General features: G+C 43.2%; 1 protein-coding gene across 1 annotated transcript in view; it reads left to right on the plus strand.

Moving 5' to 3' along the window:
• The first annotated feature begins 278 nt into the window (after positions 1-278).
• Positions 279-16982, plus strand: part of MCAM (melanoma cell adhesion molecule) — a 148289-nt gene continuing 131585 nt past the window's right edge. Inside the window, exon 1 of the mRNA XM_082274546.1 lies at positions 279-384. Within this exon, the coding sequence (XP_082130672.1) occupies positions 339-384 (46 nt within the window). The 5' untranslated portion in view covers positions 279-338. The remainder of the gene's footprint in view (positions 385-16982) is intronic.

Genomic DNA, 16982 nt, shown 5'->3' on the forward strand with positions numbered 1-16982 from the left:
TGTATGTTGTGTACACTGTTGTGTGTTGTGTACAGTGATTCCGGTGTGTACAGTGTTGTGTTGTACAGTGATGTGTACAGTGTTGTGTACAGTGTTGTGTACAGTGATGTGTGTTGTGTTGTACAGTGATATATCCCGGCGTCCTGTCATTCACACCTCTGCCCAGCACGCGGACCCGTCCCATCTGTCATCCTTCAGCGGAGGGAATTAACCAATAGCAACAGCTGAACTCTCAGGTTCTGTCCACACCCCCTCCCCGCCCCTCCCGTGACGTCACCCTTGCCTGTACTGTCAGTGTTGATCATCCTCTGCAGGGTGCTGTGTGCTGAGGTTGGACCATGCATCTCCTGCTGCTGATCTCCGGGTGTCTGCTGGGCTGGACAGGTAATGGGGGCGGGGGAGGGGGCTCCTTCTACTTCTCATCTCACCTTTATTTCCAGCAACTTCCCTCTGTACAGGAGATGTGACAACTACACAGGAATACACAGCATAAGGCATGGCTGAGAATGTGCAGTCCTGATCAGCAAGCAGAATATACTCTCTATATATCTAAAGAGTGTGCTGCTGGTTTATGTATACTGTATGTTGTTATGTGTTTTATAGAGAAGATAGAAAATCCCTCATTTATTGGGGATGATGAGTAGAGAAATAACAGATTTCCCTCTCCCATACATTTGGGTAAGATCAGGAGATTCCAGCAAAGTCTTCCCATTCCCAGCCAATGGGAAGGAGACATGAAGATGCTTTTAGTTGCTTTGAAGGTTGCAGTGGGATTTGAATGGCTCCTGAGGATTTAAAGAGCCCAATTCCTCTCTCCTGGACCTACTGGTGCTAGGAAGACAGGACTGCACTATTCTCATCACTTTACATCCTTCACATGGATTTTGCTTTGATCTCAGTGTAGGGGGGGGGGGGGGGGGACTTTTGCTGGCTTTTATTCTCAGTTGTATTATTTATTTGCAGTATAATGAGTTCTATCATTATAACATACAACAAATGTTGAAGCTTCTGTTATTATTATTTGTTTTCAGTAGAGTGACTAAACATTATCCTTATTTTCTAAATATATTCCCATACACATCCACTACCTAATGGCTATGTAGTCTGTTTCTCATGAAACCCTTTCCTTCTGTGTTTTTCTGCCTCCTTGTAAAATCCTCTGTGATCTCCTGAACCTTTCCTTTTCCCCCACACTCCCGTTTGTTTGGGAGAAGCAGTGCACAATAGTTGGGGTCATGTGTACTGCTCTATGCACACTACAAATTCCATGGTCCATAGTCTACATGAGGAGCAAACAAGAGAGGGTGACTACCTTCCTATATACAGTGGGACCACGGAGATCGAACGTAGCCACCCTCTAAGAGGAAGCCAGATCACAGCAGCAAAAAGAAGGAATTTGGAGATTTAGAGGAGGATAAGAACAATAGAAGGTGAATACATACTGGAATAGAATTTATTTTTTAACCCAGAGTTTAGTGTCATGAAATAAACGCACAGATAAATAACATTCAGTACATGGAGGCAATGTTACATGCCAAAGGGCTTGCATTTCTGTCCATTCAGCCTTGTGATTAACCAAACTGCCAAACAGTACAGCCAGGCTGGTGACAGATCCTCTTTCTTTCACTCTGATCTCTCCTGCTATCAGCATGTTCCTTGTCAGTGCATTTGCATAAAGCACACTTAACTAGCCCTTAATGTTGCCCTTTCCTGTCCCATCTTTTATGTACATAAGGATTACAATTGACTGACTCACCTTTATGTTTGCCTTCCTTCATCAACATCAGTCCCACACCACCTCTGTTTTGAAATACTTGTAATAATTCTGTCATGATGATCTAATGCCTCGTGTCCACTGAGTGGTACGCTACGGTTCGGTTCGGTACGCAATGTTTGCTGTTTCCATTGTCAAAAGTTGTAAATGGTACCCTAATTCCGAGCCGTACCGTACCACATTTTGTTGGGGTACCAAGCACATTAGTAGCGTACCAACAGGGTGGAGCAATACTGTTGAGCTGAGGTACTGTTGGCGGTGGAAATGCAAGCCTAATCAAGGTGTACCCTACCAATCCGTACCGTACTGCTCAGTGGAAACGAGGCATAAGAGATCTGTCTGTCTGTAGATCAAATAGAAAGAAAAAAAAAAGAAATACACACAAATACAAAAAAACTATAAATTAAATCAACTAAACTACCTTAAGCATGCACACAGGGTGTGCCGGGTGTGCTAATCACCCAATGTGGCACAGATTCCCCCTGCTGCCCGGGCACCAATGTAATTTACTGGCCCCCTTCTTTTTCTGAATGAGCACAGTGAGTGATCGGTACTGATCACTCACTGTGTTCATTCATAACTAAAGCATAGTAAAAAGTTTACTAGGCTTCAGTTTGTGAATGAACAGGAAGCTGCTCAGCACACAGCAGTTCCCATTCATTCACTGTCCAATGGCTGCAGAGAAAGGAAACGGAAGGAGTCTGTTTATACCCCTGACCCCTGATATTTCACTAAAGCCCCCCAATGGGGTTCCTAAAAAAGAAATTGTAAAAAAAAAAAATAATAGTTTTGTAAAAACCAATTTGAAAAAATAAGATTGTAAAAAATCTAAAAGAAATTATATAAAATGCATCTACTACCCTACTGTCACCATCCTCTTCTTTACTGACTGACTGACACCATCCATTACCCTACTGACACCATCCTCTTCTCTACTGACTGACTGACACCATCCACTACCCTGCTGACACCATCCTCTTCTCTACTGACTGACTGACACCATCCACTACCCTACTGACACCATCCTCTTCTCTACTGACTGACTGACACCATCCACTACCCTACTGACACCAACCGTTTCTTTACTGACTGACTGACACCATCCACTACCCTACTGTCACCATCCTCTTCTTTACTGACTGACTGACACCATCCATTACCCTACTGACACCATCCTCTTCTCTACTGACTGACTGACACCATCCACTACCCTGCTGACACCATCCTCTTCTCTACTGACTGACTGACACCATCCACTACCCTACTGACACCATCCTCTTCTCTACTGACTGACTGACACCATCCACTACCCTGCTGACACCATCCTCTTCTTTACTGACTGACTGACACCATCCATTACCCTACTGACACCATCCTCTTCTCTACTGACTGACTGACACCATCCATTCTCCTACTGACACCAACCTCTTCTTTACTGACTGACTGACACCATCCATTACCCTACTGACACCATCCTCTTCTCTACTGACTGACTGACACCATCCATTACCCTACTGACACCATCCTCTTCTCTACTGACTGACTGACACCATCCATTCTCCTACTGACACCAACCTCTTCTTTACTGACTGACTGACACCATCCACTACCCTACTGACACCATCCTCTTCTTTACTGACTGACTGACACCATCCATTACCCTACTGACACCATCCTCTTCTCTACTGACTGACTGACACCATCCATTCTCCTACTGACCCCAACCTCTTCTTTACTGACTGACTGACACCATCCACTACCCTACTGACACCAACCTCTTCTTTACTGACTGACTGACACCATCCACTACCCTACTGACACCAACCTCTTCTTTACTGACTGACTGACACCATTCATTATCCTACTGACACCATCCTCTTCTCTACTGACTGACTGACACCATCCACTACCCTGCTGACACCAACCTCTTCTCTACTGACTGGCTGACACCATCCACTACCCTACTGACACCAACCTCTTCTCTACTGACTGACTGACACCATCCACTAACCTACTGACACCATCCTCTCTCTACTGACTGACTGACACCATCCACTACCCTGCTGACACCATCCTCTTCTCTACTGACTGACTGACACCATCCACTACCCTACTGACACCAACCGTTTCTTTACTGACTGACTGACACCATTCATTATCCTACTGACACCATCCTCTTCCCTACTGACTGACTGACACCATCCATTATCCTACTGACACCATCCTCTTCTCTACTGACACCATCCTCTTCTCTACTGACTGGCTGACACCATCCATTATCCTACTTGCACCATCCTCTGCTCCACTGACACATCCACTGCTGTGCTGACACCATCCACCAAACCCTAGTGCAATGGGCTGCGCACCCCTTGGTAAACCTATGTAAACTAATTACACTTAGGCACCATTCACATATAGGCATCTCGGATGGCGATTCTGCCCGCGATTCTGCCCGCGATCCCGAATCATTGAAAATTGCGAGACGCCCTTGCGATTCCCTTCACTTGCAATGGCACCCCAAACACAGAGCAATTTTGCCGCGATTGTTGCGGGACCCCTGTCACCCCAAAAAAGTACAAGAACTTCTTTTGGGTGACAAGTGTCCCCGTCGGGCGACAATCGCAGCGAAATCGCGCGGCGTTTGGGCTGCCAGTGCAAAGGGAATCACACAGGCGTCCCACAATTTGCAATGATTCGGGATCGCGGGCGGAGTTGCGGCGATTTTGCCCGTGGTCCGAGACACCTATATGTGAATGGAGCCTTAGATGAGCAAAGCATAGAGTTCATGATTTGGTAATTAAGCAGCAAAATGAATTTTGCCCAAATATCTTCGTTCCTCCCTAGACACAAGTGGCTTTATTATATGAGATAAACTTTTTGTCTCCAAAAAAATAATGGGTAGAGAATTTAGTATTTTCTTTGACTAAATGAGAACAGAGCGCCAGGAATAGATTTGTAGATGTGACTATGATGTATGTACAGAGGGAAGCATCCTTGTCTGTCTGTCCAGGAGGATCTTCTTCTTGTGTTCTCCTGAAGAACAGATCTCTGTGTGTAGATCTTCCATGCTTCATTCTGTTTCCTTCTTCAGCCCGCTCTTATGTCTTTCATGGAAAGAACTATGCAAAAGCAGATCTGGCAACATGCCTTATTAAGTCAAGTCTGCAAAGAGCTCATTCTAAACAATTGGAAGGTCTTGAGAGAAAGTTTTAAACATGTGGATCTGTGTTATTGCTAAGCGTTGGGTTTGGAAGTCAGCTCCATGGCTGTGTGACTGTCACAGGGCTATTTATATACTCGCAGACCTCCTTCTGTCTGATAAGCTGGGATTTGTATATTGCAGTAGAGGAGTGTGTGTGATTTTGGGATGTTGGAAGGCATTTGTTACTCTGCTAGTGGCGGTGTTCCTAAAAATCTACATTATGCCCTTTCTCAGCTCACATACACACGCAGACCGCTCGAGGCTGGCATTTACTGGTTGACATTAGGAAACCCCCCAAATGCAAATCCAATTCATACACTGACCCTGCACCCCTTCTGTCGTCATCATTTCCAAACTGTTTGGGCTGAATGGTGACAGTCTTCCTACCCCTTCATTACATTTCCCCCAAACAATAGGTGCTTGTGGACGCCATATAATGAAGTTATTAACAGGGCACTTAATTTACTGAATGACTAAATTAGAGGAGGAATTCCAGTAATCTGCACTTAATAGGAGATAAAATTCGAAGTAAAATTTGTCTGATTTTTTTTTGAACGCTCTTACTGTTGTAAAAATGAGTAAAAAGCAGACGGACTGGTAAAATAGAGCTTCATAGAACAAGGACAACTTTTAGACGCTACTGTTTTGCCATTTGTCTGATTTTACACAATGCAGAATAATATTTACAAGCTCATACAACTGCCAAAAACAGGAATCTGGTCTTTTTTTAATAAAATCACATTTTATATAATTTTATATGACTATACTTGTATTTGGTTTTAGTATAGTAACGTAGGCTAGATTGTGGTGTGAATGAAATTGGAGGAAAAATTTATAGGGGAGGCAATATGGTCTTACCATGGCTATACTACTGCTTCATGAAATTCTTTATTTATAGGAACAAGGGATATATTGACACATATGTGAGCAAAGTTGTTACAAAGTGGCTCACACAATCCTAAATCAACACAATTGTACAATAAAACAGACCAGCCTTTCTGAACCTCTTCAATACAGAGGAACCTTTGAAATAAATTTATGGTCTTGGGGAACCCCTGCTAAAAATTAAAAATCTACAACTCATGACACATTAGTGGGAAGAATGCTCCTTACTCTTGTCATCATTGGGAAGAATTCCCCCTTACAGACAGCTAAAAGGAACAATGGTGTCATTGGGAACTTATCTGAGAGGCAGAAATTGCCCATTTCTCAAGGAACCCCCAGCAACCTCAGGAGGAATCCTAGGGTTCCACTTGAACCCTGGTTGAGAAACCCTGAAATAGACAATCCAACCTGCCAGCAAATATGTAAAGTAGCATCAGTTTTATAGTCAGTGTTAAGTGTTGTGAAATTAACATGGGTTGAATCTTCAGCTTTTATGTTAACCGGTTGCCGACCACTAGCCTGGGAGCCAATAGCGGGCAAGCGTACCGCCGGAGGCGCGCGCCCGCCTTGGCTCGTTCACGGAAACCTCCGTGCGTGTGACCGGCGGACCCGATGTCCGCAGGTCACTCGCGATCATCCGCTGTGAAGGGAGAAAGGCAGGCGGCTAATGTAAACAAAGCCGCCTGTCATTCTTCCCTGTGTAGAAGCACTGATCTAACGGTCCTGCTATGTAAGACTGTTAATCTGTGCTGTTACACACACAGCCACATCCCTGCACAGTTAGAAGCACATCCCTAGGGACACACTTAACCACTCCTTCTCCAATAAAGTTAACCCCTTCCCTGCCAGTGTCATTTTTACAGTAGCAGTTCATATGTATAGCACTGATTACTGTAGTAATGTCACTGGTCACAACAAAAATGACAAAAATCTTTCCCTTAGTTAGTAAACGCAATAACTTTTGCGCAAACCAATCAAAATACGCTTATTGTGATTTTTTTTCTTACTAAACATAGGTAGCAGAAAACAAATTGGCCAAAAATTGAAAAAAAATTAGATTTTTACATTTTTTTGGGGGGGGAATTTCATATAAAAAATGTGAAAATTATTGGTATTTTTTGCAAAATTGTCCCTCTTTTTTTGATTATAGCGCATGATCAAAAAATCGCACAGGTGATCAAATACCCCCAAAAGAAAGCTCTGTTTGTGGGAAAAAAAAGGACGCCAAATTCGTTTAGGTACAGTGTCGCACGACCGCGCAATTGTCCGTTAAAGTCACACAGTGCCGAATCACAAAATACCCCCTGGTAAGGGAAGTGGGTAAAATCTTCCGGGGCTTAAGTGGTTAAAAGAAGGGACGGAAAGGAACTGTAGAGAATGTCAGGCAAAACATAAAGGGAATAAAGAGGAAGAGAAAAAAGGAGGGGGTGAGAAGGATGGGTAGGATCTGGGAGGGAGAGGTGTGGGGAGTATGAGGGTGGAAAGTAGGACAAGGCTGTTCAAATGCCCTCACTGTTTGGATTTGGTCCAGTAGTTCAATATTTCCATATTCATGGCTAATCCCTCAATGTCATGGATCTAATACTCCTGGGAGTGAACGCTGTCTTGTAGTAACACGTCCTCCAAAATGTTTTCTCCTGAAGTTTTAAAAATGTTCCTAAATCTTCCAAAACTTTTATTTAATTAATTATGTAGGATCATAAGCCTACTGAAGGGGTAGTTCTTGTTTCTACAGAGGGGAGGTTGTTAGACAACAGATTCTGGCAGTGTAATGTGTAATAGGGTACCCTTAAGCCTCGTACACACGCGTCGAAAATCGGCAGGGAATTTTCGTCCGACGACCGATCTGCCAATTTTCGGCTTGTTAGTATGATGCTTCCGACAACCGACTCCGACTTTTCGGCCGAAAAAAATCTGGTGTGCAGGCTATCAAATTTTTGTCCGCCATCAAAACACGGCCGATTTTCGTGCAGTCAGTACAGATTTCGACAGGGAAAAATCGAATGAGCAAGCATGGGCATGCTCAGAGAAGAAAGAACACAAAGAAAGCAACCCAACACATGACATCACTTCTGAAGTAGAATTTTGTCGGGCGAAAAAATTCCTGTACAGTCTAGGCACATTCCAACCAACAAAACACAACTCCGACCGGTCGGCCGATAATCTTTGCATGTGTACTAGGCTTTAGATCCTTTGCAACACCATCAAAGCTTATTGATACTTGGGTAAATTGCATTGAGAACCGGTGGAACCCAGTACAGGCAGTCCTCGAATTACATACATCCGACTTACATATGACTCAAACTTACAAATGGAGGAAGACAACAGGAAGTGGGAGGAAATCTAGCCATAGGAAGGGAAATTCACTCCTGTAAGAGTTATCATGCGAAAAAGTTATCTCTACTGAAGCTTTATCACCAATCCTTGTTTCCATGACAACCCATCATTTTCAAAATCCGATTGTCACAGGGACAGTAAGTGAGGTAAAAGCATAACTAAAGGCAAAACATTTTTTTTGGGTAGAGTGGAGAGGGATTAGAACACCTCTCAGTTTTATTGCTGTCTGTGTCCCCATTAGAGAGATTCACCCTCTCTATTTGTACTGTTTACCATTATCATTGAAAGTAAAAGAAAATTCAAACTTTTTGGGTTGTCCCCAGAAAAGTCATAGAGTAGAAATCTTCCAATGGGGAAACTAGTTCTGGTGACCTGGGGATCCCCAAGGAAATCCCTTAATTTGCAGGTATTTTCTTTCACTTCCTGATTGGCTGTGGGACAGGAAGTGAATGGAAAGCTGCACAATGGGACACGGATGGCGAAAAAAAAAAAAATCTGACAGGGGTTAGAACCCTTCCTTGCTCTATCCAAAAGGAAAAAAAATCGTTTTACCTAATAGTTCTACTTGAAAACTTCTGAACAGTGGCACAGACAGCAAAACAAACCTTCCAGGAGTGCTAACCCTTCCCTATGCTATCCAAAAAAACTTAAAAATGAGAAAAAGTACCTCTTCTAACTTACATACAAATTCAAACTTAAGAACAAGCCTACAGAAACTAGTTTGTTTCTAACCTGGGGACTGCCCATACTAATGTGTCTTAAAGTGGAGTTCCACCCATTTTTAATAAATTGGATTACATAGATGTATGTAATCTCCTTTAAAACGACTTTTACCAATGGAAAGTTTTTTTTTTTTTTTGTTGCTAGTAAATACCTTATTTTCTGCTTTATTTATCCTCTTCTCACTTCCGGGTCCGGTTGGCGATTATGTCATTCGGCGATTCGCAGTGTGTGCTGGGATGTATATCAGGCCATTAAATCTCGTATTATTACACAGGAGATGAGCTGCACTGCGTGCTCTGCCCCGCCTCGCCTCCTCTCAGTGAGCTGTAAGTATGTATTGTATTGAGGCCGTGCTCCGCCCCGCCTCCTCTCAGTGAGCGAAGACTGAAAGCATTATATCCTCACTGAGCTCACTGAGAGGAGGCGGAGCACGGCCTCAATACAATACATACATACAGCTCACTGAGAGGAGGCGGGGCGGAGGCGGGGCAGAACACGCAGTACAGCTCATCTCCTGTGTAATAATGGGAGATTTCATGGCCTGATATACATCCCAGCACACACTGCAAATCGCTGAATGACGTAATCGCCGACCGGACCCGGAAGTGAGAAGAGGATAAATAAAGCAGAAAATAAGGTATTTACTAGCAAAAAAAAAAAAAACTTTCCATTGGTAAAAGTCATTTTAAAGGGGATTACATAGATCTAAAGTCACTAAAATGGGTGGAACTCCACTTTAAATTCAGAATCTTGAAATCTCCTAGCTATAGTGGAATGATCGGCAAAACAAGAATGTCTTCTATTTGCTGAGGGGTAAAGGACACCTTCAGATTCTTTTCCCATTTACAAATATGAGGTGGTGTATATTCTTCTATCAGTAAAGTAAGGTAACAATACCTTCTTGAAAGTGTGTCTACTGAATTCCGTACAAAAATGAGCTGATTTACTAAAAGCAAATAAGCTGTTCACTTTTCAAGGGAAGTTGCAATTTGCAACGGAATTTGAACCAGAAATGACTGAATGTGGTACAGTATCACTTTGCAAAGAATACCCAATCACATGCAAAAAAAAAAAAAGCATTTTTGCTTGCACATGATTGGATGATGGAAGGCAGAAGAGCTTCACCTCATTCACTAAGCTCTGGGGAAAATTCCCTTTCGAAGTGAACAGCCTATATGCCTTTAGTAAGTCCACTCTAAAGTATAGGAAACAATAGTTTCAGAGAGACATTTTAGTATTAGAAAGTACAAAGTGTGACAGTTGCATTGCTCCCCACGCGACCAAAGATCCATCATCCCCTGAATTTCTGATATTTGTAAGACACCCATAGAGATTAAAAAGCCTTTCAGCCTGATTTAATAGCTTTAGGGAGGGATGTGAGATGTTTATCGCTTGGAGGGAACGTCGGATTACCCATCATAAGAGTCGTTCCCGAAATGGCTTGCATGGAAAGAGGTAACACAGTCTGTAGCAGTATGGACTTTTATGATTGGGCCAACAGTGGGATGAGTTTTGAGTAGTTTTTTCCATGCTTGTGGTCAAGCCATGGTAGTTATCGATGGGGATTTCTTTCTTGTTTCAAGGGTATTCATTGTTTCGTGAGTGACAGTCTACTATGCTGGTTAAATGTGTCGCCTGATAGTATTTATTTGGGTCTGTGAAGCCTATGTCCCCATAGACCTTGGGCAGTGTCAATGAGTTGTAAGCTAATCTGGGTTCCTTGCTGACCCAGACGTGAGTGAGCGAATTCCAGACGGAGCGTATGGAGGAACGAGGCTGGTAGCTGTCGGTAGAGTCTGAAACAAATAAAGTATGGGGGGGAGGACGTGCAATTTAGGGATGGCATTTATACCAGACTATGTATAGATGTCTTTATGCCATTCTTGCAGTTCCTTTTTGATGCAGGGGAAGTTTGCTGCAAATATTCCATCTATCCTAGGGGTCATTTTTGTTCCAATGTAAGAAAAATGTTTTTCTGCTCATCAGTAGGTGAAATTAGAGATGAAGTAGTCTGGTTGGTAGGAATAAAATGTTTATTGCCTTTGGTTTGTGGAGATTTTTCTTTAAATTGGATAGTTTTTCATATTGCTGAGTTTCCACCAGTAGATTGGGAAAAGTTCAGGTTTGGTTATAAAGAATAAAAAGTCTTTGGCATAAGCTGCTACTTAATGTTGGTGTGTTCATGATCACAGTCCTGTTATATTCAAGAGAACAGAGGGCATCCATGTCTAGTTCTATTTTTTTAGGGGAAAGGGTGTCTTATCGGCCCTCAGTGCCCTTGTAGGATGCAAATAAATGGCATCCATTTAAATATGTTTCCTTGTAGGTATATACTGTATGTTGTAATGTCCTTTTCAGGAATGACCAATCCATCCTATTATATGCCTTTTCTTCAATCAGATGTTAGTACAGCGATCTCCCCTGCTGTCCTATTCTGCTCTGGCAGGGGGGTGGCCCCCCACCAGAACACTACGGTCAGCGCTCTCAGCCATTGGCTGAGAATGCTGAACGGGAGCTGGTCGGCAGACCTTTCTCGGGCAAGAGCCAAAAGGCCATCTTCTGTCTGACCGGCTGCCATACATATAGGCCTGCTGACATTTGACCCATGCGTACCAGACTTTTGGTGTAAATCCTGATTGATCCAGGTGAACTTGAGACTAAAGATGTGGTTGCAGGAGAGAGGGGAGAATTTTGGTGAAAATGTTCAAATTGACATTTCGGTGGGAAATTGGTTGATCAATTGTACAGATACCAACACCTAAAAAAAAAAGAAAACCATTTAGAAAGCACAATCTACCAATCTATTTCTGTACAACCAGCCTGTCAGTTTTTTTTCCGATTGATCAGTGGGAGGGATTCCTGTGGTTGCAGGAAAGAAAATTGCTCCGTCTATTGCCGGCTTAAAGAGGTAGTAAACCCCAAAAAAATGTTTTTTTTATTTTTGCAAGAGAAACACATAACGAGCTAGTATGCATCTCATACTAGCTCATTATGCAATACTTACCTTAGAACGAGCCCCTGCCGTGCCGTCCGCTTACCTGTATGACGGGCGACATGTCCAGTCGCCCGTCTTCCGGGATCGCGGCATCCGGCCATCTGATTGGCTGGAGCCGCGGTGACGTCACTCCCGCGCACGCGCGCGGGAGCCAACAGTCACGGCACGGAACTCTGAAAGAACGGCACCAGCGGCCGTTCCTTCAGAGCGAATGCGCCAGTGACGTCACTGGATGCATCTAAGGTAAATATCTCCTAAACGGTGCATGTTTAGGAGATATTTACACTACCTATAGGTAAACCTTATCATAGGCTTACCTATAGGTACAAGTTACAGAGGAGGGTTTACTTACTTTTTAAGGCTACATTCGCACTGGCTATTAAGGATAAGAGAGGCTAGGTGCAGCCGTCGACCCCATTCACTCTAGTGACAGGTCGCCGGAGGCTGCAGCTACACTATATTACCAAAAGTATTGGGACGCCTGCCATTACACGCACATGAACTTTAATGGCCTCCCTGTCTTAGTCCGTAGGGTTCAATATTGAGATGGCCTACCCTTGGCAGTTATAACTGCTTCAACTATTCTGGGAAGGCTGTCCACAAGTTTTAACAGTGTGTCTATGGGAATGTTTGACCATTCTTCCAGAAGTGCATTTGTAAAGTCAGGCACTGATGTTGGGCAAGAAGGCCTGGCTCACAGTCTCTGCTCTAATTCATCCCAAAGGTGTCCTAATGGGTTAAGGTCAGGACTCTGTGCAGGCCAGTCAAGTTTTCCACCCCAAACTCGCTCAAAAATGCATTACAGTGAGCTGCAGCATTGCAGCTAATAAGTCAGGTATTGGCAGTGTGAAGGAGTGCTGTTAGGGTGAGACTATTTTCTGCCATTTAAAAGAATAATCACTTTTACCTATGGTGCACCTATTACTATTGTAACGGATGCCGGTACTCAGGTTGAGTAGATCCTCCGCTACTGCTGCCTTGCTTCAGAAACCCTGTAACCCAATGATTATATGCTCCCAGCCCACCAAGTCACTAGCCGTAACTCAGTTTAGGGTGGTAGGAGACAGACACAAGTATATATCTCTAGGGCAACCCCCCCCTCCTTGGTGGCATAGAGACACAGGGTGGGGTAAACTGAACATCCAATAACATGAGGCACAGGTACATTCAAACATTTCAACAAATCTTATAAATGAAAACTGGGCGCACAGCCAACTTTGTCAAAGGGAAGGACACTTGAGGAAACTTTCCCCTTTCTTAAGCCCCGTACACACGTACCGATTGTTGGCCGTGAATTTTCGGCCGCCGCCCGATCGGCCGATTATCGGCTTGTTAGTATGATGATTCCGACAACCGACTGCGACTTTTCGGCCGAACAAAATCTGGTGTGCATGCTATAAAATTTCTGTTGGCCGTCACCAGAACGGCCCATTGTTTGTCAGTCAGTACAGATTTCGGCCGACAAAAGTCAGATGAGCAAGACTGGGCATGCTCAGAGGAGAAAAAACACACGAAAAGTAGACCAGAACATGACATCACTTCTGCAGTTGGTTGTTGTTGGCCGACAAAATTCGTGTGCAGTCTAGAGCACATTTCAACCAACACAACAACACTGGACAAAAGACGGCCGATCGGTCGGCCAACAATCGGTATAACTCCACCTCTGGTCTTCAGGCTTGGAACATGCATAATACACACAATAAAGAGGGTGGGGTAGCGTTAGTGACCGGCATTAAATCCAAAGGCCCGGCTGGAAGAAGTGTGGCTGCCCCGTACCTTAGGAACATGGTTGGGTGGTCACACTTTATATCTAAGCAACAAAATACTGTATGGCCAGTGACAGCAATGTTATGTCCAATGTACGTGTTCCAAACATAGGCAACCTGGCTGGTTCAGGAGCCGGTATTCCAGTGAAGAAAAGGGAGTTGGGACAGATGCTAAATGGGACTGGTACTGTCACAATATTGTTGATAAATATTACTGTGCCAAGTGAAGGAGCCTCTCCAACTTTCAATACAAACCACACATATAGGACCCAGGATAACAGGGGTAAAATAAAATGCTGAGTCCAGTGTGGTTATACTGGGAGTCTGGTTTGGGCATACCAGAATGGGCTTCTCTGTCACACAGTGCCCCTAATACACACGGGGGGACTTACACGTAAGAGGGGCCTGGGGAGCTAAAAAAGGAGTTTCCTGACCTCTCTAAGGTAAGCTGGGTCCCCCCCCCCCCCACCACCAAAAGTGACTCCTGTCACAACTATGGTGCATGTGGATGATACTCATGCATGAGTACTCTAGTCTCTAGTGCGTCACAGGGCGTCCATATCCCTCTACAGCAGGGGTCTCAAACTGGAGGCCCTCCAGCTGTTGCAGAACTACTATTCTCATGAGGCATTGCAAGTCTGACAGTTACAGGCATGACTCCCATAGGCAGAGACATGATGGGACTTGCCGTTCCGCAACAGCTGGAGGGCCGCCAGTTTGAGACCCCTGCTCTACAACATGTCCAATGGTCAGGATCCCTTGTGCTACCTGCAGGATTAAGACGAGCGGCGGATACTGCCTATTCATGATGAGTGTTCTTACTACTTATTTCTTGTGAGTGTTTTTAATCTGTTGCTAACAAACTGCCTTACAACTAGTACTGCACTTAGGTGGCGCTTCCCCCCTTTCTTCTTTCCTTGACAGGAAATAAAAATGACACTGCTAGGGGCATCTGGCATTTTATTTTTATTTTTGTTATGCCTATGAGCACACCTGCATGTTATTTAATGTACCTATGCACTTTCAGGTGTTTATGTGCGTATTTGTTGATAGCGTTCAGGACCAATAAAAAAGGCCCCAAAACTGTGTTTGGTAAGGTGCTTCTGAGCACAATTTGCACACCTACACGAAAAACATGTAAAAATGTGTAGGTATGCACATAAATGTATTCTAGTGGCTAGACTAAAATTGATATTCTTGCCAGTAGAAAGGATTTCTGGTCATACGCCTATAAACACCATAAATGCTCATAAATATGTGCAAAAACAGGACATTAGAGGCATTTTTTCTGCTAACTTCTGGCAGCATATTTGGAGCATGCCCACGTGCATGAGGCCTTTGGCCGCAACATATGGCTAGAAAAAAAGTCTTAAGAGGCATTTTTTATTTCATCTTTTTAGCCTCTGAATGCAGCTCTATTTTTATTTATTTTTTTAAGTACTCTTTATTTAGAAAAATACGAATCCAGCAGAGACATAGCAACTTTGTCATATACCAAGAACAAATACAAACAACAGTATTAATTGTAATGCGCATGTGCTAGGACAATTTTCATCTGAATTTAGAACTTTTGTGGTCAAGAATATTTGTTCTTTTAAATGGCGATGTAAGGTCTAGAATTGTATGAAAGAACAATAGTAGACTCTAGTATATATACAGTGGTGATCGAAAGTTTGGGCACCCCAGGTAAAAATGTGTATTAATGTGCATAAAGAAGCCAAGGAAAGATGGAAACATCTCCAAAAGGCATCAAATTGCAGATTAGACATTCTTATAATATGTCAACAAAAGTTTGATTTTATTTCCTAATTGACACTTTCAAAATTACAGAAAACAAAAAAATGGCGTCTGCAAAAGTTTTGCCACCCTGCAGAATTTATAGCATGCACTTTGCAAGGCTGAGACCTGCCAGTGTCATGGATTGTTCTCAATCATCGTCTGGGAAGACCAGGTGATGTCAGTCTCAAAGGTTTTAAATGCCCAGACTCATCTGACCTTGCCCCAACAATCAGCACCATGGGATCTTCTAAGCAGTTGTCTAGAAAACTGAAACTGAAAATAGTTGACGCTCACAAAGCTGGAGAAGGCTATAAGAAGATAGCAAAGCGTTTTCAGATGTCAATATCCTCGGTTCGGAATGTAATTAAGAAATGGCAGTCATCAGGAACAGTGGAAGTTAAAGCAAGATCTGGAAGACCAAGAAAAATATCAGACAGAACAGCTCGCAGGATTGTGAGAAAAACAATTCAAAACCCACGTTTGACTGCAAGATCCCTCCAGAAAGATCTGGCAGACACTGGAGTTGTGGTACACTATTCTACTATAAAGACATACTTGTACAAATATGGTCTTCATGGAAGAGTCATCAGAAGAAAACCTCTTCTACGTCCTCACCACAAAAATCAGCGTTTGAACTTTGCACATGAACATATAGACAAGCCTGATGCATTTTGGAAACAAGTTCTGTGGACCGATGAGGTTAAAACTGAACTTTTTAGCCAGAATGAGCAAAGGTACGTTTGGAAAAGAAGGGGCACAGAATTTAATGAAAAGAACCTCTGTCCAACTGTTAAGCATGGGGGTGGATGAATCATGCTTTGGGGTTTAATTGCAGCCAGTGGCACAGGGAACATCTCACGAGTAGAAGGAAAAATGGATTCAATAAAATTTCACCAAATTTTGGATGGTAACTTGATGCCATCTGTGAAAAAGCTGAAGTTAAAGAGAGGATGGCTTCTACAAATGGATAATGATCCTAAACACACCTCGAAATCCCCGGGGGATTACATCAAGAGGCATAAACTGAAGGTTTTGCCATGGCCTTCACAATCTCCTGACCTCAAAATAATTGAAAATCTATGGATAGACCTTAAAAGAGCAGTGCGTGACAGACAGCCCAGAAATCTCAAAGAACTGGAAGACTTTTGTAAGGAAGAATGGGCAAAGATACCTCAAACAAGAATTGAAAGACTCTTGGCTGGCTACAAAAAGCGGTTACAAGCTGTGATACTTGCCAAAGGGGGCAGTACAAGATATTAACTCTGCAGGGTGGCAAAAACTTTTGTTTTCTGTAATTTTGAAAGTGTAAATGATGGAAATAAAATCTAACTTTAGTTGACATATTTTAAGAATGTCTATTCTGTAATTTGATGCCGTTTGGAGATTTTTCCATCTTTCCTTGGCTTCTTTATGCACATTAATACAAATTTTTACCTGGGGTGCCCAAACCTTCGATCACCACTGTACATATATACTGTATATACCCACAGTATATGTAGTAAAGAAGAAAGGAAATCCCCC

Source organism: Pelophylax lessonae, assembly GCF_965119305.1.
Source record: "Pelophylax lessonae genome assembly, chromosome: 12".
NCBI classification, from domain to species: Eukaryota; Metazoa; Chordata; class Amphibia; order Anura; family Ranidae; genus Pelophylax; species Pelophylax lessonae.